Below are 26,965 nucleotides of genomic sequence, written 5' to 3' on the forward strand. Positions count from 1 at the left end.
GAGGGGAGTAGCCCAGCTGAGCTGCAAGAAACCCCCCCGGCCCCGGGCTCTGGAGGTGGCTGGGGGACGCCGTGGCCACCACTAGCCACGGCCAGCCCGGTCTGGGCGCTGAGTGTCCCCAGGACACCCCGGGGCCGGGGAGGGGGGCACCGCTCCCGGGTCCAAGCAGAGAATTTTTCTGCAAACTGCCTGGTTTCGCCCTCCCGCCGCCGGCCGGACACCCCGCGCCCGCCACCTAACGGCCACCGCCGGGGGTGCCCCGCCGCAGACGGGCACCGGGGCCGCCCCCGGGCCGGCTCCCGTCCCTTGAACCCTCCCCGCACCCCACGGCTCCTCGCTTGACAGCCCCCTTGCACCCCCGGACCCCCCATCCCCTTACTCAGCTGGTCCCCAACGGCTCCCCTCTCCCCCCGTCATCCGCCCGGTGCCACCCGGGACGCGAGACCCCTCCGGCGCCACCCGGCGCATGACACCCCCCTCTCCCGGTGCCACCCGGTGACGAGGTGGCCCATCGGGGTGGGCGCAGCCCTCCCCTGTCCCCCGTACCCCCCCGCCCAGGGCTGCCTTGGCAGCTACTCCCCCTCCCAGCTTTTTTGGCAGAGGCGCGCCCGGATTGGAGAGAGCAGCGAGGGAGAGGAATTAAAAAAAAAAAATAAAAAAAAGGGGAAAAGGGAAAAAAAAAAAAACCAAACCCAAACCAACCAGCCAGCCCAATCGGCTGGAGCGGCTTGTGTGTGTTTGCCCTTTCCTCATGACGTAGTGTCCTGTGCCTCTCCCCCCCCCTTCTCCCTCTCCTTTTCCCCTCCCTCCTTCCAACCGCCCCCCCTCCTTCCCCCCCCCCCCCCCCCCCCCCCCTCCTTCCCCTCGCATCCTTGGAAGCAACAATTAAGCAGCTCTGGGATAAAACACACTGCCTGCGGGAGCACGGGGGCATTGCTTCAAGAGATGGCAAGGCAGGCAGCTGCACCCCTCCTTCCCGGAGTCCTCCTCCTCTTCTCCATCCTCCCGGCTTCTCAGCAAGGAGGTAAGGAAAGAAAAGGCTCCTTCCCCATAGCCCTGCTTTGCCCCAGCTCTGCAGGGACCCTCCACGGGCACCGGGGCTCGGCTGCTGCCCCCCCCATCAGCCCCCCGGGCAGCCCCACGCCTGCCCCGGCTGCGTGTCCCCGAGCAGGGACAGGCAACCCCCTTGCCCTGCCTTGGAGACATCCTGGAGGGTGGGAGGGCAGCCTCCCTGGGTGCCACCTCCACAGAAGGCTTTTTTGCCCCCCAACCCAGTGGGTGGCATATGCCATGTCCGGGTGGGGTGGGATGTCCCTGAGGGGGGTGACACAAGGCAGTCTGGGAATGGCGCTGCTGTGCGAAGCACTTGTTGGGGGGAGGTTCGAGGTGCTGCACCCAGGAGAGAGGCTCGGGGACATGAGAGGCATGGGGACACGAGAGGCTTGGGGAGATGTAGGCAGGGCACAGGGCAGAGCAGCAGGGGGTGGCTACCAAGTGCCCACGGGGACTGTGATTGTGAGGGGCTGGGGGAGCTGGCACCAGTCACCCCGCGTGTGATGGTGGGGTGAGCCGGGGGGCCAGTGGGGGGGGTGTGTGTGTGCATCCTGCAGTCTCTGTGTGCAAGCTGCTGCGCAGTGTGTGGCTGTAACGCAGCCCGTGGAGCAGCTCGACCCGCCCGAATGGCCGGCTCTGGGTGCCTGGGGTGGCCCTCGCGCTGTCCTCCTTGCACTTGTGTCCCCAGCGCCTGGTCCGTCCCCCGGCGTCATGGCTTGCTGGCTGGTCCCTGGCCGGGCAGCAGCGGGGGGCTGCGTGACACCCCCGTCACACGCAGACACACACGTGCAGCAAACCCGCTGCTGGGACAGGGAGGCGAGAGCCGGCGCGGCAGTGAGGTCCCACGGTGGCGTGTGACCAAGCTGGAGGTGGCCAGTGCTGCAGGTGCCTGCCCATGGGAAGGCTCTCGTGTCTGGTGGCCAGGCCATGAGCATGCATGGAGGGGGGGGAGCGGCCCTGGGCACACGTTTGTAACTGGCTGCAAGGGACAAACTGGGCAAAGGACTGCAAGGTGGGGATGACGAGGTCGGGAATGGGACAGCCACCTCTGGAGAGCCAGGCGGTGGTTGTCCCATGGAAAGTGTGTAATGGGCAGAGCCTGCATCAGCAGTGGGGCAGGTGCCAGAGACATTGCATGGGGCTTCTCGGCCACCAAAGAGCGAGGACCAGAGGAGGGGAGAGGGCAGGATCCTGTGGGCAGCGGAGGGCAGTGCCAGGGCTGTGGCTGGCAGTGGGCAGCTGCTGGCTGGGCCACTCCTTGCCCAGGGCAGAGTCCTCGAGGCTGCTCTTGGCAGCATCATCTGCCAGTGCCCTGCAGCTCCTTGCTCTGCTCTGGCATGGTGGCCTCTGGCAGCATGTCTCCGGAGCGGTGCCAAGCTGGAAAGCTGAGCTGCTGTAAGTGCCTGATCCTGGGCAGCCACAGCTCGGGGCCAAGATACCACCCCTGATGGGATACAGCTCAGTCCTGGGCACCCTCCGTCCCCGGCAGTGATGCTCTGCACTGTCTTGCTGAACTGCGGTGGCTTTGCTCCCTAGCTGTCAAGCAGTGGCCAACTGGGACAGTCTCGGGAGGACTTTGGCCCTGGGGTGGGATCTTGTAACCTTTTCCTGAGCAGTTGGGTCTGTTGGCCCCACTCCAGTCTCCGGCTCAATCTCCAGGGGTGTTTGCTGGTTTAGGAAGCAGCTTATAGAGGAGGTGGCCCTGGCCCTGGAGGTGGTCCCAGTGCTGATGGGAACACCAGGGAGCACTTCCCCATGGAGGAGTGATGGGTGTCTCTGCAGCCTGGTGTGCTGTGTGGCACCAGGCAGGCTCAGCCATGCTCCCTGCACTGCCAGCCCTCGGGGATGGAGCTTGGACAGAGGCATGGCCAGTGGCATAGGCTGGGGGGGGGATGCCAGGGTGCTGCGGGGTACACCCACCTGGAGAGGGCTCAGGGCAGCATCCAACAGCACCCACTGCCGGTGCAGCTCCAGACCAGCCCGGCAGCAAAGGGACCCTTGAGGGACCCCAGGATTGAGGGAGAACATAGAGACTGTCCCCGTCAGAGCAGTGCCTGTGCCCAGGGGCTGAGCCCCGAGCTTGCAGCAGCTGGTGGTACTTGGAAAGCTCCTGGCAGAGGGTCGGGATCAGCCCCTGCTGCTCTGCACCCCCCGGGGGGAGCAGGGTTGTACTGGGCACTGTGAGGATGTGCACGGCCAGATCCAGGCCACTGCCTGGGGAAGCTGCCGTATGTTTCACTAAAAGGTGCCAAGTGTGGCATGTCCCAGTGTCTGGTGACGGGCATCCATCTCTCAGTGCCTCCATCCATCCCTCACTGCTTCCCGTGCTGGACCACAGGGGGTCCCCTAAAAATGACACCCTCAGAGAGGGGATAAAAGGGACCCTGGGGTGGTCCCAGCCCTGCAGGCTTTGGAACCCTGGGGGTGCAGCTGGGGTGGCTGCAGGGAGGCTGGCACCGGCTGTGCTGGCATCCCCGCCTGGGCACCAAGGAGACCTCTCGAGGACACCCAGAGTCCCCAGGGTGCCCCTGGGGCAGTTGTGGGGCTGGGATGGCATCTCCCCTTCCCAGCTGGGTACCTCCCCAAGGCACTGACCTGCTGGAACTGCTCCCTCCGCAAACAGCTTGCAGGGTGCAGCTCGTCCGCCAGCGCTCAGAGATGAAAGCTGAAGCCTTGGGGGGCTGGAGAGGAGCCAGGCTACAGCCAGCAGCCCCCCTACTCCCCCCCGCCTCGAGCTGCTACCAGTGAGCTCGAGCTGGGATGCAACATGGCTTCAAAGTTGCTTGGAGACTGCATGTTTCCAAAACCAATTCTCCCAAGAAAAAGCAAACAGCGGCGTGAGGGAAGAGGGGAATTATCTGCAGTGGTTACGCACTGAGGTTCCTCCAGCAGCAGTCGCCCACGGGTGCGGGGAGGCGGTGAGGTCCAAGGTTGGGCCACCCGGCGAGGGAGTGGGCTCATGTCCTGTGGTGGGTCCTGGTCTCGGTCTCAAAAGCTGTCAAATAGGGAAAACATCTGTATTTCTGGCTTGTAAAGAAAGCTGCAAGCAGTGGTGCAGGTAGAAATGGTGTGGATGGTACATACAGAGGTCAATCAGAAACAGCACAGGTAATGGAACAGTGTGGATATTGCAAACAGTGACCTGGGGTACAGAGCTATGGAAGAAAAAGTCCCGTTTCCATAAACAAGACTCCACACCTGAGCACCTCTAGGAGTCAAACCCTACCATAGGATGCAAACTCTCCTGCCCCTGGCTTGAGAAGACATCCCTGGAGGGTGCTGGGGGCCAGCCCCGTGCTCTGTGGGCTTACAGACAGCCCCAGCCCAGGAGAAAAGCTGGGAGTCAGGAGAATCCCCCCTTCCCGGAGTCCTGGCAGGCTCGGAGCAGGGGCAGAGGCAGCACAGGGCTCCTGCAGCCCTGGGAGGCTGGTGACTCAGTTTTCCCTTCCCCGATGTGCCAAGGGAATGCGGGATGGAGAGGTCAAAGGGGGGGCATGCCATATTGGGGAGCGGATCCCGAGCTGGGCTATGGGGTTCTGCCCCTGAGGCTGAGGATGGAGAGGGCTGGGGGAGGTCAGTGACTGGTTGGAGAGCGATTCCCGTAGCCCCGTGTGGCCTTGTAGAGCCCACGGTGTGGCTGGTGCCAGGCACGTGGGCTGCTGTCAGCACCCAAACCACAGCCATGCTGCCCATGAGTGGGACTGGTGATGCTGGAGTGGATTTGGCTGCTCCAGGCTGGTCCTCAGCCAGGGAGCCGAATGGGTCAGAGATCCCCATGCCCTCCAGCAGCCCCACAGCAGGCACTGCCTTCCCACTGGGATGAGCCTGGCTCTCCCAGTGCCAAGGCAGCTTGTAAAAGAGTTTGAAGAGAAGTGCAGAGCTGGGCATGTTGGGCATCAGAGCTGGCCAGGGAGAGCAACAAGGAGGACCAGCCTCCTACGATGCTCCTGAGTGAAAGCCTTGGCTCCCCAAAGCCATGCAGCATCCTGGCCATCCCACTGCCCCCCGGCCGCCCCGCCTCCTGCCCAGGCTGGTGACCCCCCTCTGCCTCCTGATCTGGGCATGGAGATGGTCGATGAGATGGCACATCCCCTGTAATCCTGTAAAAAGTGCAGGATGGGCACAGCGCCTTGGCCCTGCGATGGTGTCTGGGGGGTGCCTGGGGAGGGGACAGCAGCAGTGGCACCACAGGAGGACTCCCCTGCCAGGTGCCGCAACACCCAGGAGGGTGACAACAATGAAGGGCTGAGTATGGCAGCCATGTCCAGGTGTCCCCTGGACATTCCTAGAGTCCCCACACACCCCAGGGAGGCTGGGAGCCATCCTGCTTTGTCCCACCTTCGCCAGGGGGGGGTCTCTGCCAGGCAGCACTGGCACAAGGGGACAGAGGTGTAGGGGAGCTCAGCCTGGGTCCCCGGGATGCCCAGCATCACCCCAGCACTGGGGACCTTGCCTGGCCATGGGGGGCTGAGGCTGGGGGGGCACCACAGGGGCTGAGCAAAGCAGGGACCCTCCTGCTTGATGGGGGACAGTCACCAGCCCCAGGTACAGGGGTCGCCAGCCGGACCCTGGCCATCCCACTGACTCCCACTCCCGGCACTGGTGGGGCGTCCCCTCCCAGCAGGGTGGGTGGGGGAGGACGGGCGATGTGTGGACGCTGGGAGTTTGTTTGGAAACAGGCAAGAAGTTGGGATTTGTTTTTCCAAGCTGGGGGGGTTGGGCGGGGGAATGTGCCGGGAAAAGGAGCCGCTCTGTAAAGCCCTGGCCGGCAGCCGGGCCGGGCTGTGCCGTGCCAGAGGGGTGAGCCGGCTGGCCGGGGCGACGGCTGAGCACGTGTCCCCTTCACTCCAAGGGACATCAGCTGCTCCAGGGCTGGATTCGGCCCCTGGCGCTGGCAGGGCCCTGAGAGATGGTTTTGGGGGGCACAGGGGTGAGCCCCGCTCTTTGGCATCGCTGGGGCACGTGGGGGCTGCGTGACGGGTCCTGGCACGGGTCCTCCGGCTGCCCGTGTGTCCCAGTGGGTCTGTGGGTGTGTGTCCTGCCAGTGCGTGTGTCCCGCCATCTCCTGTGCACACACAGCCTGACACCCCTCTTGCATGCGAGTGTGTCCTGACAGACTTGTGGGTGCACCCTGGTGCCCGGTCTCTCTGTGTGGCAGGGGTGGGGGGCCATCCCAGGTGCCCTGGGTGGTTGGGGACACACATGAGCAGGGCCCAGGGGACACCCTCATTCCTGCCACGGTGTAGCAGGCAGCTGTTGGGGTGAAGTGGGGGGCTATGGGACACAGTGAGGGGCTATGGGGCACAAGGAGGGGGGAACCACAGAGTTTGCACCACATCTGGGATGGAGAAGAGATGAGCAGCACAATGTGCCCCCCCGCCATGGTATGCCAGCTCTGCCACCTGCCTGCCACCTGCCTGCACTGACTACCGTGCCCAGCCCCTGGCTACCATGCAGCCTGTTCCTGGGGGTGCCGGGTCCCCCCAACCCTGGCCGGGTGGCTGAGGAGGACACTGCAACCTCAGAGCAGGACAGCAGGTCCTCAGGTCCCAGCCATGCCACTGCAGGGTCCCCAGTGCCCGTCCAAGCTGAACTTAATCCCCTCTGCCCAGAGCAGGCAGGGGAGCTGGGTACAGCTTGCCACAGGGGCGCTGGCCACGGCAGCCCTGCACTTGCCCCCAGCAATCCCCAAATCCTACTGCCACCCTCACTGCAAGCCCTGCCACCCATCTGCAAACCCCCTAACAACCCCCCCGGTGCCAAAACCATGCTCCAGACAAAGCGGAGCATCCCTCTGCGTTATGGCCTCCTTGTGCCATCAACCCCCCTGGAAGCCCCCACCCCACCCGTGGCCTTGATGGAGCAGGGGGGAACACCCAGGGGATGGCGGCCTGGTGGCCTGTGGGTGACAGACCTTTGCCAGGGTCCAAACCAGCCAAAAAACCCTGTCTGAGCACAACCTCTGAGCACGATGCCCTGGAAAGCGGGGGGACTTGGCCGCTTATCTCAGCTTCACAGAGTCGGGCAGAGGGATGCAGGTGGTTTGATGGGTCTCAGCACTGTCCCCCCCAGTCCAACACCCCAGTCCTGCTGGCCTGAGCTGGGTCTTCCTGCTGGCAGCTCATCAGGCAGGGCAGGCAGCGTGGGCAGGGAGCAGCCACAGCCCAGCATGCTCAGGCTTGACTGGGACCAGCATGGGCTGCGGGGATGAACTGGGACAGCCTCACCCCCTCCCCTGAGTCCCCAGAGCCATGTGAAGCTGGAGGTGATGGAGACAACTTTGGCTGTGGCACAGGACAGGTTTGGGGAAGCAGAGCTGGGCACCAGCCCCACCTGCTCTGTGCCAGCCCCATATCCCTCCCTCCCTTCCATGCAGGACCAACTCCTGCTGACACCCCCACCCAGATGCCCTCTCCAGTTCCCAGTTGGGGCACCTCCAAGCCCTGTCACCAGTGTCACACTGGGAAAACTGAGGTGGGACCTGCCTTTGAGCCCCCGCCCCAGGACTCTACATCCCAGCTCCTCTGCGGGGAGCAGCTCCCTGTCCCAGGATGTGGCCCCCACCCCGACCTGCTGGATACACATGGGTCCCTGGGGGATTTTAACAAGGGTCTCTCCTTTTGCAGGGGTCCCTGGTGCTATCCCGGGAGGGGGAGTCCCAGGAGCAGGCTTTTTCCCAGGTAAGGGGGTTCAGGCAGCATTGCAGGGGGGGCATCACCCTGCACACAGGGACGGGGTCCCCAGGTACCTCTGAGCCAGCACGGAGGGCTGGGAACCTGCCAGCCAGGATCAGGGGACATGGGGACACCCTGTCTGGCCGCTCAGCCCTGGGTGGCTGCCACAGCGCCAGACCCACAGCATGGGGACAGGAGTGGGTGGCAGTGCCAGGTTTACCCTGGGGGTCACTAGCCCAGGGCTGGCACCTACACCCTGGCCATGGGAGGTGCTCAGAAGTCACAGCCTGTCCCCAGTGTTTCAGCCAAAAGCTTGGGGACATCCCCTCTGGGATGTCCCATCCCCTTGCACCCCTGTGAGCCTCTCTGCCTCCTCATGGATCCCCAGGAGCCTGGCATGGGTGGGTGGTGGGTGCTCACAGCAATGGGTGCTAAGACTGTACTGTTGCTTCCAGGTGCTGGAGTTGGAGGTTTGGGAGCAGGTGAGTGCTGGGACCCCTTTGCCCAGGGGGTGCAGGACAGGGAGGGGGGCAGAATCCCCAGCAGAGCTGCCTTGTGGTGAGCAGGAGGGCTGCCATGAGACTGGCCCTGTCCTGCACAGTGTCCCCGCCTCAGGGGATACTCAGAGGAAGGATGGCTCTGACGCCTCTCCCCTCGCTCTCCCCTAGGACTCGGGGCTGGAGGAAAACCTCTCAAACCAGGTAAGACGTCTTTCCTTGGCTCTTCCACCATCTCTGGCCATGCCAGTGGCTGGGATATGTCCCACCCTCTGTTGCCCTCATGTTTCTCCCATGTGGCCAAGGGGAACCCTCTACCCTGGTCACCCCCATGGCCCAGCCATGCAGCAGCCAGCACTTTGCGCCCTGCCCTGCCACACTAACCCCCCCTGAGCCCCCATAGCCACAAGGGAGCCTTCCTTCCTCATCCCCCAGCTTCGGCGCTCTGCCCTCTCCCCTCCAGCCCCCACGGACTCCCCTTTTGGGGTGCTTTGCTGCCTGCAAACCTGTGCCAAAGCTCCTCGGGAAGATGCCAAGCTGGGCAACGCTTGCTCAGCCCTGCCAGGAGCCCGTGCCCGCGGGAAGCTGGCACCACCTCCACCTGCCTTCGTGGCTGAGCAGCTTCTGCAGCCCACGCTGGGGCTTGTCTGGCGTAGAAATGAAGGGGAGAGAGGGGGCATCACCAGGAGAGAGATGAGATGATGGCAGGAAGATGCACAGCCCCAGGGCACTGAGCCTGGGGCATGGTGGGGAGGTTCTGGGTACAGCTGGGAGGTGCTGGGGCAGCAGGGACCGAATGTGCAGGGGGAAAACCTGCTGCCAGCGGAGATGCCCGGTGGCATGGAAGCTCAGAGAGAGATGCTCTTTTAGAGGGAGACCCAGGTCTCCCCTCCCTGCCCGCCCCAGGGGTACCCGCTGTGCCCCAGGGCAGGGACACACTGCACCCCCCCTGTCCCCCGAGCCAATCCGTCTGCGCGGCGGGAGCGCCAGCCCGAGGCGGGGGCCGGCAACCTCCGTTTACTCAGATTTCAGCTCGTGGAAAGAAAAACAAGGCCCTTTATTTCGGCATAATTAAAACCAAACGCGGCGCGGCCGTGAAGCCCCAGCCGGAGCGGTGTCCGCGCCCTGAGCCAAAGGCAGTGGAATTTGCGCCTGGAGGGAGCGAGGGCTGATTAGCCCCAGATGTTGGAAGGCAGCGCTGGCCGGAGCCGGAGGGACTCATTCCTTCAGCCATAAACATTTCGGCTCCGTCCCCTCGTGGCCTGGCAGGGTGGGAGGCGGGTGAGGCAGAAAGGGACAGGATGGGGGACCCGGATGCTGGCGGGCATGTTCGTCACCCGTCCCTGTGCCCATCCTTGGGGCATCCTCCCATCCTACAGGGATGGTGCAAGGGGGGATGCTCCTGTTCCTCTGGCCCCTGGCCGTCCCCCCCCGACCTCACCCCACTTCTCTTTCCAGGGGTCGGAGGACTTGGGGGACTCGGCCCACTTGGCCTGCAGCCAGGTGAGCACGGACCACCGGCCACCCCTCCTCCAGACTTTGTCCCATGGGGCAATGTCCCCAGAGACCCACCTTGGGACAGCACATGGTTTGTCCCCACCGGGTGCTCTCCGAAGCCTGCCTGGTGTGTCCCACCTGGGCCGGGCACCCTTCCCAGACCTGAGAGACTGGCAGCCACCACCAAGCACCCCTGTGGTCCCCAACATCATGGTATCACATGTGGCTGGGTGACCCCAAGCAGCGATAGGCGAGGAGGGACCTGGGGGTCTGCAGCAGAGGGACACTGCCAGCACGTGTCCTGCCAGCCTGCCCAGGGACACAGGGGACCCCAGAGTTCTCAGCAGCCGGTGACACCGCAGGGTGCCCTGGCTGGTGTTGGCACGGCGGGTGACGGGTGGGAGAAGGTATCTGGGGGGGACACAGGGAGAAGCCAGTGCAGGACAGGGCAGTGCCCGCTAACCACCGCCTTGCCCAGCCTAACGCCAGCCCCCCGGCACCGCCGCGCAGCCCCCCATGGCTCCCCACCCCCTGTGCCCACCGGGGCCGGCATGGAGGTCATGACGTCTTTTTGCCAGCTGCTTTTTTGGGGAGGCTCAGGGTAGTTTTTCTCCTCCCGGCAGGTGCTGCAGGTCTCTTTCCCGGGGGCGTCTTCCCAGGTGCTGCCGCTGCTGCTGCGCTCAAGGCTGCTGCGAAAGCTGGTGAGTGCTGGGGGTGACCGATGCCATGCTGGGCCAGGCAACAAGGCAACGCGGGGGCTCAGGCAGCCCCCGGGGACTCCTGGTGTCCCCTGGGAACCTGGGTTAGGAGAGCTTTTCCCCTGGAGCTGGGGGGGTGCAAGCGGGAGGTGCTGCCCTCGACAATTCGGAGGGACCCCGGCACGTCTTAGTGTGCCGGGAAAGGGGCATTGGCCAAACCTGAGCCCCCAGGAGTGGAGAGCACCGAGCTGCCTGATCCCCGTGCCCAGGTTTGGGGGACCCATCCCTGGTACTGCCTCAGGGTGTCCCCTTTGCCCCCCAAGAGCCATCCTGAGCTTGTCCCTTCCTTTGTCACCACTCTGGCCACCTGTAGCTCAGTGGTGGCATCTCACACTGGTACACTCCTATTCCCAATGCCCCCAGGTGCTGGCATTGGTGGTGTGCCAGGAGTCGGTGGTCCTGGCCTGGGGGTCTCCACAGGTAGGAAATGCCCCTCGTCCCCAGCATAGCCCAGCCTTGTCCCCGTGCCTGCCAGGGTGGGCAGGAGCCGGTGCCGGGGGCTCAGGGGGTCTCTGCTGCCTGCAGGTGCGGTGGTACCGGGCGGGGTGCAGCCCGGGGTTGGCGCGGCAGGGAAACCCCCCAAAGTACCAGGTAGGTGCGCGGCCCCAAAGCCGGGGGCCGGGGCGGGGGACGGTTCCAGCCGGGTGCTCATCCCTGCCTTTCTCTCACCCGGCAGGCGCTGGGATTCCTGGAGCTTTCCCGGGCGGCGTGCTCCCCGGTGCAGGTGAGCCAGCAGCACCCCAGCCTCCGAGAGGGTCCCCACCCAGTGCCAGCACCCCGGTTTGAGTCGGTAGCCTTGTGGCCAGCTGCACCCTGGGCATTTTAACACATTTTAACTCCCCTGCCCGCCCTGTATAAGGCTGGGTGCTGCCCGCCTGCCTAATTCCCTGCCTGCCCCATCCCTGCTGCCTGCGGTTTCCAAACCCTTTTGCTGGGGCCGTAGCGACATTTCCACCCTGCCAAAGGCTGGGGGGACCCGGCGTCTCCGGGGGTCTGGTGCCAAGCTCTGTGGGAGCAGGCGGCATCGGCAGCGGGAGAGGAGCTGGCACGGACCACGCCAGGGCCGGCTTGCCCAGCCAAAGGCGGCGTGGGAAGGAGGGGGAGGAGGTGGCCGGGGGGTGGGGGGGGGAGAGGAATTCCTCACTGCAAAGTAATTTGGGGGAGGAAAACTTGTGAAAACAAGATGTTTCGACATTGTCAGAAGGAGAAGTGTGTTGCTGGTCAGGAATGTCTTTTCCATGTCTGAAAATGCGTGAGTTATAATGAAAGACATTCATTTTTCCCTTTTCATAAAAGGGAAAAAAAAAAAACAAAACCCAAACCAAAAAAACCCAACCCCCAAACCCCAGCCCAAAAGACTGCACGGCAAAAGTGCTGCCTGTTGCTCCGGGGGGACTGGGGGTCAGTGGGCAGGATCCCCCCCCTCCCACTCCCCAAAGAGTCCCAGCTTGCATCAAGCCACTGGATCACTGGGGCAGAGAGCAGTGCCCGGGCTTGGCTGTACCACGGCGTGGGCTGTGCTTTGCTGTCACCAGTGGGACCCACTCGTGGGAGTCATGTAGCCTGCAGGCACCCCGAGCTCCTGCGTGTACAGCCCCCCCCCCCCCCCCCCCCCAGCCAAAGCACAGGGAACCCCAGGGCTGGGGCAAACCCTTCCCCGGCAGCTCTGCCCTGGGGGGGGTGCAGGGAGGCTGGCATGGGGGGTCCCAGTGAGCCCCCGGGGAATGAGGGTAACCTGTCCCAGGGTATGAAGGTTCGTGCTGAGCCAGAGACGCGTGATGAGGATTTGGGAGCTGGGTGCAGGGGTCTTGGGTACCAGCGATGCCACGATGTCCCACCAGGCTCACCTGGCCCCTCTGGTCTCTGCTGCAGGTGTCCGCTTCCCAGGCGTAGGGGTGCTGCCTGGGGTACCCACTGGTGCTGGAGTCAAGCCAAAAGGTCCAGGTAGGTCCCTTCAATCTCCTGGGGACACCGGGGTGGAGGGTGGGCCCAGGGCTGGCCCCAGCTCTGCCCCCATCCCCAACCTGCTGGGGCTGGCTTCAACCCATCATTTGGGGTCACAGCCAAGTGAAGCCGACCTCCGGCTGAGCCCACGCAGACTAGTTTGGGCCCCGAGGACCAGCCCCGAGGCTCATGTGGTTGCCTTTGTGTTTCTGTCTAGGAGCAGGAGCCTTCGCAGGAATCCCCGGTGAGTGTTCCATCTCTCTCGCCCGTCCTTCTCTTCCTTCCCAAGCCTGTTCCTCACAGCCACGGCCTCCCCATGCCAGAAGATACCTCAGGGCTTCCCAAGCCACCCGCTCTCCTCTCTCGGGGTGTCCTGGAGCGCTCCCCTCTTGCAAGGACTGGTGGCAGCCTGGGCGCGGGCTCCAGGTGAGAGTCTGCTGTTGGCTTTGCAGGACTGGGAGGTTTTGGAGGTCAGCAGCCCGGTGTCCCTCTGGGGTATCCCATCAAAGCTCCTAAGCTCCCAGGTAAGCTGCCACAGCCAGCGGGGCTGGGGGTGAAGGACCCCCAGCAGTGCCAGGAGACGGACCCGCCGTTTCCCAGGGCCAAGCCGTGGTCCCCCCGGGTCCCCTGGACCTGGCAGTGCTGGTGCTGGCCCTGGGACAGGAGGACAGAGCAAGGGGCGCTGGGCACGTGAGTCCAGCAGCAGCCCTGCCTATCGCAGCCCTATGGGCAACGGCCTGGATGTTGCTGCTGGTCTTGCTCCCAGCCCATGAGGACGATGCTGTGCCACTCTCCAGCTGTTGAAAGGTAGGAAAGAGCATGTTCTGGGGACATGCTTTGGGCCAGGCCACCCCAGTCTGTCCCTGCCGGCTCCTAGTGGTTCTGTGATTCTGTGAGGCACAGTCCTTGCATGGACCATCTGCTTTCTTTGGCTCCTGGGTTGTGCTGGGCATCGCCGGGCATTCACCTGAGGCCAAATATCACGTCTCAAGGAGCTCTACCCAAGGCTACCAACAGCAGGCAGGAGGTGGGGATGGAGCTCCAGGCAGGTGTCCCTCCCCACTGCCTGCCCAGACGAGGCTCAGTCCCAGCCCAGGGAAGCCTGGGGGTGCCCAGCACCCCTTTCCCAGGCTCGGCTGCTCCAGGGACCTCCATCTCCCAGCCCTGTGCCGGGTGCCAGCTCTGCCCATGCCCAGCTGGCTGTTCCCACACAGGGCCAGTGGCAGGATGGGCAGTGCCAGGCGGCCAGTATAGGGTGCTACCCTCCAAGGGCCATGCTGCCAGCCTGCTGGTCCCAAGAGCATCCCAGAGGAGGAGGGCAGCCAGGTCTGGCTGGGGACCTCCATCCCTGGGGTGCTGGGGACTGAGTAGATCCACAGGCATTTTCCCACTCGCCAAAACAAGTTGCTGCAGGCAGGAGGGTCTTGGCAGGGGCAGCCCACTCCCGGGAAGCAGGTCCCACCCCGGCACGGGAGCCAGCCCCGGCAGCTCTGCCGGCTTCCCCCCGCCGGGGCCCGTCGCTGCAAACGGCAGCAGAAATACTTGGCCCGCTCCAGCTTCCTCCCGCGGAGGCAGAGTTATGCTCGTTAGGGCGACTCGGCCCCGCCGCCATCGGATACCGTCTGGCCTCCCGGCCGCAGCCCGGCCCCAGACCGCCTTTCATGGGGTGCCCGGTGCGGCGAGTGCCTGGCTCCATCCCGCCCCAGCCCCGCCAGTGGCCCGCAGCCCGGACGGGACTCCGCTGCCGGCTGACCCACTTTATGGGGAGCCTTCATTAAAGAAACCAGGGGAGGGCACCCATCCCCTTTGGCCAGGGAGCCCGGTCGGTGCATCACGCCTCTTGCGGGGGCCAGCAGGACAGTGGTGGTGTCCCCAGCTGTGGTTCCAGGTGCTGAGTGCTGCCTGGCACCCCAGTCCTCCCTGGGGAGCTGGGTTATGCCAGCTTGTCACCTCCAAGGGCTTGGGGCTGGGAGTGTGGGGACACACTGGGCTGGCTGTCAAAGCTCTCGCTTTGATGCTGCGGATGGACCTGGGGACTGTCACACATCCCTGTGTCCCCTGCACTGTGTCCCAGCTGCAGTAGGTTCAGGTCAAGAGGGGACAAGGGGGCAGCAGGGAAAATAACATTTTCAGTGGAAAGTCTCCTTTTTGGATGATTTTCTCCAAATGCCCTAGCCAGCTCCTGCTCTGTGCTGTCCCCACTCAGGAGGTGGCCCCAGGGCCACCCTGCTCAATGGGGGCTCAAACTGAAGCTGTGGCTGAAATCAGGGTCCCACCTGATGCCGTAGGGATGGGGACTGCTCCCCACTGCCCAGCTGTGCTGGGGTGGCATGGGCTTTCCATGCCAGCCAGGGTGACCATGGGTCCTGAGCCCCACCAGTGGTGCTGATGGCATCCCTGTGCTGGCCAGGATGGGTACACAGAGCCTTGGGGTGGGGGCTGCTCTTGCATCCAGCTGGGGGTGGTGGGGAGCTGGGCTTGGACCCGGCAAAACCCTCAGAGACCCAAAGGCTCGGACTCTTGAACCTTGGAGTCACCTCCATGTGTGTCACCCAGTGCCAGACACTTCCGCAGCTCTGGGGTGAGCGAGGTGCTGATGGGGTGCCCCAGGATGGGCATGGGGGGTCCCCAAGGTAGGGGATACCCAGTGCAGGGCATGGGTGTCACAGCTTGGAAAGCCTGTCTTTCAGCAGTCCTGTGCTGGTGTGGGACACCATGGGACAGCCTGGCAGGGTGGAGGGAAATCTGGTCCCCACATGCTGGCGGGTGGGAGGAGACGGTGTCCCGCACTCAAGGAGATGCTTTGCCATGAGCAATCCCATCCTGGCCACAGACAGCCGCATCCCCGCCCTGCCTGTGTGTGTGTGAGACACCCTCCACCCTACGTGCTGCTCGAGGTGTCCCCATCGGGGATGTGGCGGCCCATCACCCCTCTTCAGGCCGCCACCAGCGCTGATGGGAGCTCGGTGCTAACAGCTCCCAAGCGCACGGTCCCCGCCGAGTCACAGGCATCCTCGCGCCGTCCCGAGCGGTGGGATCCTGCTCTTTCGCAAGGAGACATTTTCCCGGCCGCGATGTTCCCGCTCGTAATCCCTCCCCGTCCCTTCGCACCGACCTCCTAATGAGGTCACGTTTCAGTGGAGGCTCCCAAGCCCTGATTCCAATTAAAGCCTTTCATTTGGAGCTGGCTGTGGCGCAGCCAGCTGGGTACAGCTCTTGCCGCGGGGCTCCCGGGGGACCCCCCGCCGAAGCGGGGTCACGGGAGGCTCCTGCAAAACTGGCTTCAGGCACCACAGCCCTCGGCACAGGGCTGAGAGAGAGTGGCTCTTTTTGGAGCCACTGCTTCCAAGGTGATGTGGAAGAGCATCTCCTGGCAGGTTGTGTCAAGGGGGGATTGTAGCCCAGAGGATTTAGTATCCCGATGGAAGGAGCCCCAAGGGACGGTGCCACACAGCCGGCTGGCAGAGAGGGGCTACACCGCGGGGCAGAGGGGGCACGGCCACCGGCAGCTAGGTGCTAACCCGCCACCTTCTCTCCTCTCCAGGTGGCTATGGATTGCCCTACAGCACTGGTAAGCTGCCCTACGGTGAGTGCTTGTAGCCCTTGCTCCACGGTCGTAGCTCCTCGTGGCTCTGCCAACTGCCGCCGTGGCCTCGTGGCCACCAACCCCTGGGGCGGTGTGAGGGGCATCCCGCTCCCAGGACGAGGTGGTCCCTCAGGGGACCTGTGCCTTGCCCTGCTGTGAAGCCTGTGGACCCGGCTGGCAGTGACCCAGCTCTCCTGGCGTCCCGCAGAGCGGGGCCGGGAGGTGTTAATCCGCAGGCACGCGGCGGCTCCGGCAGCGGCCGGCTGGCTGGCTCTTTGCTGGGACACCTCCTGAGCCGCCGCCAGCTCCAGGCAGCGATGTTTGAACTGGCATCTCAACCCGGGGGGGTGCTGGCTCCAGCATCCCCCCCTACATCCCTCGACGCCGGTTGGGGGAAGATCCTTTGGGCCAAGGGAGCTGCTCCGTCTGCCTCATCCCCCTTCCTAGGGACAGTGCCTGACCTGGCTTTGCCTTTCTGTTTGTGGTTGCAGGCTTCGGGCCCGGCGGGATCGGAGCCGGCATCGGGGCAGGAAAGGCAGGGTACCCCACCGGGACAGGTACGCTCCTTCCCAGGCAGCCCCAGGGTGGGTGACTGGCATGGGCATGGCAGGGGGACCAGGCATCCTGGTCACTTTGCTGGTCCTTGGATAGGATGTTGGGCACTGCCAGGCTGTCTGGTGGCCCCAGGGTGTCAGGGTGGCCCCAGGGTGTCAGTGTCACCCCAGGGACAGCCTGGAGGGGTGCATCACCTCTCAAAGGAGAGTGGGGAGGATGCTGACAGGAGGGGCCAGTCCCCAGGGTCCCTGTGGGATGAGGGAAATGAGGTGGGAATGCTCTCCAGACCTCAGCGGCTGCCCATGTCCTTCCCCAGGAGTCGGAGCACAGGCAGCAGCGGCAAAAGCAGCAGCAAAATATGGTGAGTCACCCTCCATGGGCACATCCATCACCTACCTCCCCAGTGGGGCAGCTGCTCCCTCCCTCCCAGGCTGGCAGGGGGAATGCTGTTGTGTCCCTGCATCACGGAGCTGACAGTCCCCTTCTCCCCTGCGGCAGGAGCCGGTGTCCTGCCCGGGGCTGGCGCCATCCCAGGGGTCGGGGGAGTGGTACCCGGTGTCGGCGTTGTCCCAGGAGTCGGAGGTAAGGCGATGATGGGGCTCAGCCCTGGGGCTCGGGGAGGGTCGCATCCCACATCCCTGACTCTCTCCCACTACCCCGGCAGTCGGAGGGCCGGCAGCGGCGGCGGCAGCGGCGAAGGCAGCGGCGAAGGCAGGAGCTTTCGGTGAGTTCCCTGCTGTCTCAGACAGATCCGGCCCCTGCCTGCAGGGCTGGGCTCGCTCTTGGGGCATGGAAGAGCTGTGCATTGGTGCTGGGGCTGTGCGGCTTCATCCCCACACCCTTCATGCCCCACCACCCCCTGCCCCAGCTCCTGGGGTGCTCTCCCAGCCCCAGAACCCTGCCTCGGCTCCAGTGGCTGCTTGCCGGAGCTTGGGGTGAGGTGAAGCCGCTCTGCTGAGCCATTGGCTTTGGCGTGTGGAAGGCAGCAAGGTGAGAAACCTCCCCCAGGGCGGCAGAGGGGCTTTACCCGCTTGGGAACAGCTTCCAGCAGCTTGTTGGGGCAACCAGGCTTAGGTGTAGCAAAGTCTGGTTTACAAAAAACAGCTTTTTTTGGCGGTGGCTGGAGGGGCTGGCTGGCCACCTCGCAATGCAGCAGCCCGACACGGCGCAGTATGTCCCCATCGTGCATGGTTTCTCCATAAGAGATGTGATTTTGCTGTGCTGGGCTCTGGCAGGGTCTCTGGGGAGATGGTGTCTGTAACGAGCCATCGTTCGTTAGCGAAGGAATGCACTTGGTGATGCAGATCTCGTGTTTGCTGCTCCCCTCGTTGGCTGTTTTGCGAGGGAAAAGTGAGTAGCAGACAACTGCTCATTGGAGCATCCAGAGGAAATGCGTTACCCCTGGGAGCAGCTGGGATTTACAATCATTGCCTCAGGGGACCTTGAAGGTCCCCAAGCTCCTGGGTGGCTGGGTGGGCTTCATTTCCTTGGGTTTGGCTTAGGGAACTGGGAATCCCAATCTGAGGTGCATACCAAGTCGCCTGAGCAGCTGGTTTGGGAGGTGTGGAGAGCCCACCTCAAAGCCAGGAGCCTCCTGTGGCATGAGGGGAGGCCGTGTCAGTGTCACCACCAGTGGCAGGGGGTGTTTTGCGGGGCGGATCTGACTGCTCTGCTTCCTTCCAGGTCCAGGAGTTGTGCCCGGGGTTGGTGGTGTCCCAGGCCTCGTGCCCGGCGTTGGTGGTGTCCCCGGCTTGGTGCCCGGTGTCGGCGGTGTCCCCGGGGTAGCAGGTGACTGTTCCCAGGAGCCCTGTCCCCACCGCCCGGCTCTGTGGGGAGCACAGGAGCTGTTGGCTGAGGGTCCCTCTCTCCCTTGTCTCCAGGAGTCGTGACGCCGGCAGCAGCAAAGGCAGCAGCAAAGGCAGCTAAATACGGTATGTGCTGCGGGGTGCAAGGAGCTCCCCAGGGGACCTCTGCTGACCCTCTCATCCCGTGGCACTTGGGGTGTCCGCAGGCAGGCGGGGGTCCCCTGGGGATCACTCCTGATGGCTCATTACCAGGGAGCATCCCAGGTTGGGATGTGCCCAGCCCAGCTCCCAGCTGCTGCATCCAGGCTTGGCTTCATCCCCAGGGCAGGACCTTCTCCCCTGCTGGGGTTTCTGCTTTGTGGAGGTGAACGGATGAGATTGAACTCGTGCCTTGTCTAAATTCTTGGGGTTTGTACCAACTCTGTTTTTCCAGCCGCAGACCTGACCCAGGGTCTGTTGCCCGCAGGTTCAGCCTCACTGCCCAGGTGGGACCCCTGCCCAGGGTCACCACCTTCCAAAAACCTGCTGGGGTCCAGAAGGTGCATCTGACTTGGTCTAACAAGACCCAGATGCCCGGAGGCATAACGAGCCCCAAGGGAGCTCCAGCAAGGAGGAGTCCAGAGGGGTTGAGGGACACGGCAAAGCAGTGGGGAAGCTGGGAGCCCGGGCACAGAGGGGAGGCAGAAGTGGCCCCGAGGCTCCACGCAGGGCTGGGGGATCCATGTGCTGCTCCAAAAGGCAGTGCCAGAGGTTACATGGCCAGGTCCCAGGACTTTCTCCTTCAACATCACTGTAGAGTGCTGGGAGTCCCTTGGGAGCAACCATGCTCAATGGCAGCTTTCCTTTGAGGGCTGAAACTTTGCTGGCCATTTCATAGATTCATAGATTCATAGATTGGTCCAGGCCGGAAGGGACCTCCAAAGGTCATCTAGCCCAACCTCCCCGCACTCAGCAGGGACACCCCCAACTAGACCAGGTTGCCCAGGGCCTTGTCGAGCTTCACCTTGAATATCTCAAGGGAAGGGGCCTCAACCACCTCCCTGGGCAACCTGTTCCAGTGTTCCACCACCCTCATGGTAAAGAGCTTTTTCCTAATATCCAATCTAAATCTCCCCTTCTCCAACTTAAAACCATTGCCCCTCGTCCTGTCGCTGCAGGCCTTTGTAAACAGACCCTCCCCAGCCTTCCTGTAGCCCCCCTCAGGTACTGGAAGGCCTCTATGAGGTCTCCCCGGAGCCTCCTTTTCTCCAAGCTAAACAACCCCAGCTCCCTCAGTCTGTCCTCATAGCAGAGGTGCTCCAGCCCCCTGATCATTTTGGTGGCCCTCCTTTGGACCCGCTCCATCAGGTCCATGTCCTTTCTATATTGAGGGCTCCAGACCTGCACACAGCGCTCCAGGTGAGGTCTCACCAGAGCAAAGTGGCAGAATCACCTCTCTGGATCTGCTGGCAACACTTCTTTTGATGCAGCCCAGGATGTGATTGGCCTTTTGGGCTGCGAGAGCACATTGCCTGCTCATGTCCAGCTTCTTGTCCATCAGCACCCCCAAGTCCCTTTCCTCAGGGCTGCTTTCTAATGCCTCATCCCCCAGGCTGTATTTATACTGAGGATTGTTCCTTCCCAGGTGCAGAATCCTGCACTTGCTTTTGTTGAACCTCATGAGGTTCAACTGGGCCCACCTCTCCAGCCTGTCCAGGTCCCTCTGAATGACATCCCGTCCCTCTGGTGTATCGACAACACCACACACCTTGGTGTCATCTGCAAACTTGCTGATGGTGCTCTCAATCCCTCTGTCTATGTCTTTGATAAAAATGTTAAACAGTACTGGTCCCAGGACGGACCCTTGAGGGACACCACTAGTCACTGCTCTCCATCTGGACTTAAAGCCATTGAGTACCACCCTCTGGGTGCAACCATTCAGCCAATTCCTTATCCACCGAACTGTCCACCCATCAAATCTGTATCCCTCCAATTTGGCAAGCAGGATGTTGTGAGGAACCGTGTCAAAGGCCTTACAGAAGTCCAGATAGATTACATCCATAGGTCGCCCCTTGTCTACTGACCTAGTCACTTTATCATAGAAGGCCACTAGGTTAGTCAGGCAGGACTTGCCCCTAGTAAAGCCATGTTGGCTGTCCTGAATCATCCCCCTGTCCTCATGTGCCCAAGCATGGCGTCCAGAAGGATCTGCTCCATGATCTTCCCAGGCACAGAGGTGAGGCTGAAATTTCTTCCATTTCTCTTCCACATGATGTAGACAAAAATCGCACCGTGTGCCCAGGGAAGGATGGGATTTAGAGAGAAATTTGGCAGTAACAAGTTAACGGATGTGTGCTCTGTGCTGGGTGCCAGGCATTTACTGAGCAGGGGGCTATGAGGACAACCCCTCTGGCACACAGCCCTTCCCGACGTGACCTCATGCTTGTCCCTGTGGCATTAAGGAGTGCCAGCGGGTCAAGGCTGTCACTGCCCTGGGCAGCTTCCCAGTCTGGCCGGTGCCCAGGGCACCCAGCCCTTCCAGGCAGCTACTGGGGACCACCAGCCACTTCACCTCTGTGGCCTGTTTGGCCGCAAGGCTCCCGTGATGAGGATCATCTGGAGTGCTCCGTGATGATGAGGATCATCGTGGTCCCCTGTGCTGGTCACTTCCCAGCCTCTCTTTTACAACAGCAGATTTACCATCCTCACTGGGGCCTCCTGGGAGACACGGGGCTATTCTCTCCCTTGCACCTCTGTGCATCTCTCCTGGGACAAGGCGGTGGGGTGCTTTCTCCTCACTACAGCATGACAATGAGAGCAGACCAGGTCCAACCTTTCAACTGTTGCTGCAACGAAATCTAACTTCTCTCCCTCTCATTGCCTGCAGGAGCTGGCGTCGGCGTTCCTGGCATTGCTGGTGTCCCCGGTGTCCCTGGCGTCCCCGGTGTCCCTGGCGTTCCTGGTGTCCCTGGCGTGCCTGGTGTGCCCGGCGTGCCCGGTGTGCCTGGCGTGGCTGGAGTTCCTGGCGTGGTGCCTGGCGTCGGAGGTGAGCAGATGGGCTGGCACGAACCGATGGGGTGCTGCTGGCCTCGCCAGTCCCCCGACTCTCTCCCTTCTGTCCCCACAGTGGGTGTCCCAGACGCCGCAGCGGCCGCGGCAAAGGCTGCAGCGAAAGCCGCGGCATTCGGTGAGTCACCATCATCTTTTCCTGGGGAGGGAGGAGGGAGGCTTGCAAATGGGCAGGATGGGGAGCACCCCTGGGCGCTGTGGATGGTGGGGAGGTGAGTGGGACCGCTGCCTATGGAGCCTGCCTGCTCGGCCACATTCCTGAACCCCTCTGCAGGAGCAGGGCGTGTGCCTGGTGTCGGTGTGCCCGGAGTCGGTGTGCCCGGAGTCGGCGTGCCCGGAGTCGGTGTGCCCGGAGTTGGTGTGCCTGGAGTTGGTGTGCCCGGAGTCGGCGTGCCCGGTCTGGTGCCCGGCGGCATACCAGGTGAGATGATGTCTAAGGGATGCTTGGGATGAGGCCAGCGGTGCCGGCTGAGGGGTGCTGGTGTGGCCACCATGGCCCATCGCTGCCCCTCATGCACCCCCTCTCCCCCAGGGGTTGGAGCTCCAGCAGCCGCCGCTGCTGCCAAAGCAGCCGCCAAAGCAGCCAAGTACGGTAAGCCGGGATCTCTCCAGGGTTATCCCACATGTCCTGTCTCCTGCCATCTCCCCACCCCAGGCTGCTCTCCTTATCAGAGCTGAGACTCAGCACTGGACAGGTTCCCTGTGGGTCAGGGCGAGGGATGAGCTCTCTGCTGGGATGTATATGGGATGAGGTCTTGGCTGTGTCAGGGTGTGCTCTCCAGGTTCTGCATGGAGAGTCCTAGGTTCACCACCCGTACACCTCATCCATCCATCCACCCTCCCTTCTACTCACCCATCCAAACAACCAGCCAGCCAGCCACCTCAGTATCCATCTGTCCATTCACCTATCCATCCATCTGAACCTCCATCCATTAATCTGTCTCACCATCCATCCATCTCACCATCCACCCATCTCACCATCCACCTATCTCACCATCCACCTCACCACTTATCCATCCATCCATCCATCCATCCATCCATCCATCCATCCATCCATCCATCTGCCCACCCCAGCCTGCCGTGTCTTTTCAGCCAGCTCCTTCCACGACCTCTCTTCCTGAGCTGAAGCTCCAATCCTTCCCTCTCTCCTTGCAGGAGCAGGTGGCCTGGCTCCTGGCGTGGGTGGCCTGGCTCCTGGTGTAGGTGCTCTAGCTCCTGGCGTGGGTGGCCTTGCTCCTGGCATAGGTGGCTTGGCTCCTGGAGTGGGTGCCCTGGCCCCTGGTGTTGGAGGTGTCCCAGGTGAGGAGGAGAAAGGCGGGTGGTGGTGGCACCCTGGCTGGTGCAGTGGCAGGTTGGGGGCAGGACAGGCGTGAGGAGGACCTTGGTGGTCTCCATCAAATCATGGCCATCCCTTGGGGGATGCAGACGAGGTGGGAGAGATGGGGTCTGCCCAGCATTGCTGGAGAGGACCCCCCCACAAGGGACACTGATCCCCCTCTTGCTGTCTCCGCCCAGGGGTTGGAGCTCCGGCCGCAGCAGCAAAAGCAGCAGCGAAGGCAGCCAAATTCGGTGAGTCGGCTGGAGAAGGCCATCGCTCATGGGTGAGCCCACAGCAGGCAGCCCTGCCCACCCAGTGGGCACCTGGGGTGTCCCCAGCAGCCCTGGCGTGGCACTGACTGGTCCAGGGGGAGCTGGAGGCTTTGGGGATGGGCACCCCATGCCAGGCACATCATCCCCTGGGTGTATGGGTATCACACAGGGATCACCCCCTCGCTACCTCACCCCCTCTCTCTGCAGGTGCTGGGGTTGGAGGGGTGCCAGGTGTGGTGCCCGGCGCAGTGCCCGGTGTCGCCGGAGTGCCAGGAGTGACACCCGGCGTCGGCGTCGTGCCCGGTGTGGTGCCGGGTGTGGGGGTACCCGCTCCTGGCATCCTTCCTGGAGCAGGTATGTGCTTCGTCACACCCTGGCCAGGGACCCGCTTGGGGACAGCAGTGGCCAGGGATGCTACAAGACACTGAGCCATGTGGAGGGGTGGCAGAGGAGGATGCAGGCACGATGAGGGATAGTGGCACGTGGGAGGGGTGCAGGGGTGACCGTCCTAACCGCAGTGTCCTTGTTCGCTTTGCAGGCATCCCCCAAGTAGGGGTGCAACCTGGTGCTAAACCTCCCAAATTTGGTACGTATCTCTGCCACCCTGCCTCAGGTCCACCTCAGACCGTCACTGGGCACCCTCTTCATTTGGTCATAGGGGTGCTAGCCTTGCTTCATGTCCCCTGTGTGCCCCCTGGTGCCCCAGCGGAGGGTGGCCCAGGCATGGGAGGTGGTGTGCTGTCACCCATGGGTGCAAAGTGCCACCCGTACCCCCTCCACTGGACTTGCTGAGGACATTTTTCTCCTGCTCTGCGTTGCCTGTAGCAATGTGTCATGCAGGGGGTGAGCCCCCTCCGGGTCTTCTTGCTCTGGGTGCTGAGATGGGTGCTCGAGACACCCAGGATAGGTGTCAGGGTCACCCCTGTGGGTCGAGCACTGGCTGGGGGTGCCCTGAGCTGTGGGTGCTGGGCTGTGGGGGGACAGTGTTTAATGGTCTCTCTCTAGCAGGTGTTCCCGGGGCTGGAGTCCCAGGGGTCGGTGGCATCCCAGGTAGGTGCTGGCCAGAGCTGAGCCCAGGCGGCAGGATGTGTGGGCAGAGGGATGCTCCCCCAGAGCGATGCGGGTAGAAGGATGCTCCCACAGAGGGATGCAGGCAGAGGGATGAGGGCAGAGGGATGCAGGCAGAGGGATGCTCCCACAGAGGGATGCAGGCAGAGGGATGCAGGCAGAGGGATGCTCCCGCAGAGGGATGTGGGCAGAGGGATGAGGGGAGAGGGATGCAGGCAGAGGGATGGAGGCAGAGGGATGCAGGCAGAGGGATGCAGGCAGAGGGATGAGGGCAAAGAGATGCTCCCACAGAGGGATGCAGGCAGAGGGATGCGGGCAGAGGGGTGCTTCCCCAGAGGGATGGGGGCAGAGGGTGCTCCCCCAGGTCATGGAGGGAGTGGGGCTGCCTGAGGAAGGACAGGCACACATGGGGCTGGGCAAGGAGTGGATCAGATGCTGCCCCACTGCCCGTCCCCACTGGTGCTCACCTGGGGTCCCCGTCATAGGTGGCCTTGGAGTTGGTGGCCTTGGAGTCGGTGGCCTTGGAGTCGGTGGCCTTGGTGCTGGTAAGCGATGCTGGCCCGTGGCATCGGGGGGCCCCAGGGCTGTGTGTGGGGAGCAGAGTGGCAGCAGCATACTGGCAGAGTGCTGAAAAGGAAAGGGGATGTATGGGATGCAGGGTCGCTTTTGTCCCCTCCTGGTCCCATGGCATGGTCCCACCCCACACTGTCACCGTGCCCTGTGCCCCATCCTGTGTCTCCCACCTGCCCTGCTCCCGGGGTGTGACGGGGAAGGAATGCCATCACCGAGCAGGTACCCAGGGCCATGGCACCACCATGGGGAGATGCAGGTCCCCATGCCATGAGGACAGGGGAGGGTACTGTACCATATCCCCAACATGTGGAGATGCAGGTCCCTGCCTGGGGACTTTCTGGGCTCATAGCAGGGTCTGGCTGAAGCCCGGGGGGCAGCGAGCCCTGGCAGGGCTGCACTGACACTCCCTCTCTGATGCAGGAATCTTATATCCAGGAGCTGCTGGGAAACCTCCCAAGCCAGGTAAGGAACAGGGGCTGCTCCAGCCAGCGGGGCTGGAGGGGTGACCCCTATCCCTGTCCGCATCCCTGGTCCCACAGTCCCCACCCTCACCAGGACTCTCCCATCCCACAGGTTTTGGTGTTGGGGGGCTGCAGCCAGGTGAGTGCCGCGGTTTGGGGCTGGGGTGGGAGCGTGTCCCCTACCATGCCACACTCGTCACCGCTTGCTGTCCCCACCCTGCTACCATCCCCCACTGGGCACTCCACTGCCCAGGAGAGCACCCCAAAGCCATGCGGGTGCCATGGCGGGGACAGGGGCTTTTGCAGCAGCTCCTGTCCCTGCAGAGAGCCGGGGTGTCCCCAGCAGGGGTTGTCTCCAGCCAGGGCATCCCCAGCCAGGCAGGGTTGGGGTGGCACTGCTGTCACAGGCTGTCACTCGCTGTTGCTTTTTCCGCAGGGGTTGGAGTTCCCGGCTTTGGCGTGTCACCGATATTTCCAGGTACCATCCCCAGCTCAGTGCCTCAGCATGCACCCGGGGAACATCTCGGTGCCGGGCACGCTCACGGGGACATGCACAGCCCATGGAGCATGGGGACATGGCCACGGTGTGGGGAGGGACCCAGAGGACCAGGCTGAGCCGGGGGGTGCTTGGCTGGGGGCGTGCGGGGCAGAGCAACCTGGGTGCCCGGTGGGTGCTGAGGGCTTCGCTCTCCTTTCAGGTGGGGTCGCCGGCCAGCTGGGATTCGGTGGTGAGTGTCCATCCCCCCAGGGGGGCATTTTTGGGGTGTGTGTGGGGTATCCATATCCCCCCTGCACCCAGTGGCCAAGTGGGGTGGGTGTCCCACTCACCCCGCTCTGCCTCCCCCCCCTGCAGGGAAGCCCCCCAAGACCTTCGGAGGAGCCCTCGGTGCCCTGGGCTTCAGAGGTGAGAGCTGCTGGATGAGCCTCCCCCAGCTCCTGCACCCCCTGCCTTCCTCCCAGCCACCCCCCCCCCCGCCCCGGGGGTTTGGGGGTGCAGGGGGGTGCTCATGCTCTGCATCCCTCCCACCAGGCGGCGTGGGCTGCGCACAAGGGAAGTACTGCGGGAGGAAGCGGAAGTAACCGCCCGCTGTCACTGATGACCTCATGAACTTTGGTGCTACTGCATGGTCCAGAATGTAAAACCCAAGCAAAGCTGAGACAAGCCCTCCCCCTCCCCAAAACTCCGGACCCCCCCCTCCTCCTCCCTTCTTCTTCTTCATGCCGGGGCCATCCCCCGGTCCCACGTTCCCAGGAGGGACCCCACGCCTCCGGCAGCGCCTGTCTCCAACCAACCCCTCCGTCCCGGCAGGGAGCGCGGAATAAACTGCGGGGAGCAGCCGTCCCCCTTGGTGCTATCACTCCCTGCGGGATTTGGGGAGGGGGGGTGTCTTGGGGTGTCACCCCCCCGCCCCAGCCCCAGAGCTGACTCCACAGAGGCGGGGCGGGCAGGATGAGGGGCACCTCACATTGGAGGGAGGGAGGGAAGAGGGTCCCAGTGGCTGGGGGGCTGCGTGGGGGGGGATGTCCCCATCGCCTTGGGGCCCCCACCCAGTCCCCGCGCTCCCCCCGGCCCAGGGGGGGCCACGGGCGGGAGGGGCTTGGTCCCTTCATGTTACTCACTTTGCTATAACTGGGTGGGATGCTCTATACAGAGGGACTCGCTTCCGACAGACTAATAAAGGACAAGTTTTTAAAGGACTTTGGCTCCATCCCGTGTCCCTGTCCCCCTCCCCGCAGTGGTGACGGGTGGCACTGCCCCGTTGTCTTGTGCCCGTGGCTCTGCCCAAGCCTGGGGACGTGCTGTGTCCTTGGTCTGGGGATGCCATCTGCCCCACTGGGACACAGGGGTGGGCGAG

The 26,965-nt window shown here is 63.5% G+C and overlaps 1 protein-coding gene across 1 annotated transcript; it reads left to right on the forward strand.

Moving 5' to 3' along the window:
- Positions 1-945: 945 nt before the first annotated feature.
- Positions 946-26,806, forward strand: ELN (elastin). Its single transcript, XM_074160878.1, is given in 35 exon segments — positions 946-1,024; positions 7,680-7,733; positions 8,183-8,209; positions 8,396-8,428; positions 9,683-9,727; positions 10,345-10,422; positions 10,843-10,899; positions 11,005-11,070; positions 11,156-11,203; positions 12,352-12,423; positions 12,641-12,667; positions 12,876-12,947; positions 15,968-16,009; positions 16,501-16,566; positions 16,881-16,925; positions 17,063-17,146; positions 17,229-17,288; positions 18,248-18,352; positions 18,445-18,495; positions 21,236-21,394; positions 21,476-21,535; positions 21,692-22,009; positions 22,573-22,620; positions 22,663-22,716; positions 22,933-22,986; positions 23,215-23,361; positions 23,546-23,593; positions 24,016-24,057; positions 24,561-24,620; positions 25,069-25,110; positions 25,222-25,248; positions 25,546-25,587; positions 25,808-25,837; positions 25,963-26,013; positions 26,140-26,806. Coding segments are annotated over 35 exon segments (2,343 nt in total). The 3' UTR covers positions 26,190-26,806.
- The last annotated feature ends 159 nt before the right edge of the window (positions 26,807-26,965 follow it).

The sequence above is a fragment of the Numenius arquata genome, chromosome 18 (genome assembly GCF_964106895.1).
Source record: "Numenius arquata chromosome 18, bNumArq3.hap1.1, whole genome shotgun sequence".
Taxonomy (NCBI): Eukaryota; Metazoa; Chordata; class Aves; order Charadriiformes; family Scolopacidae; genus Numenius; species Numenius arquata.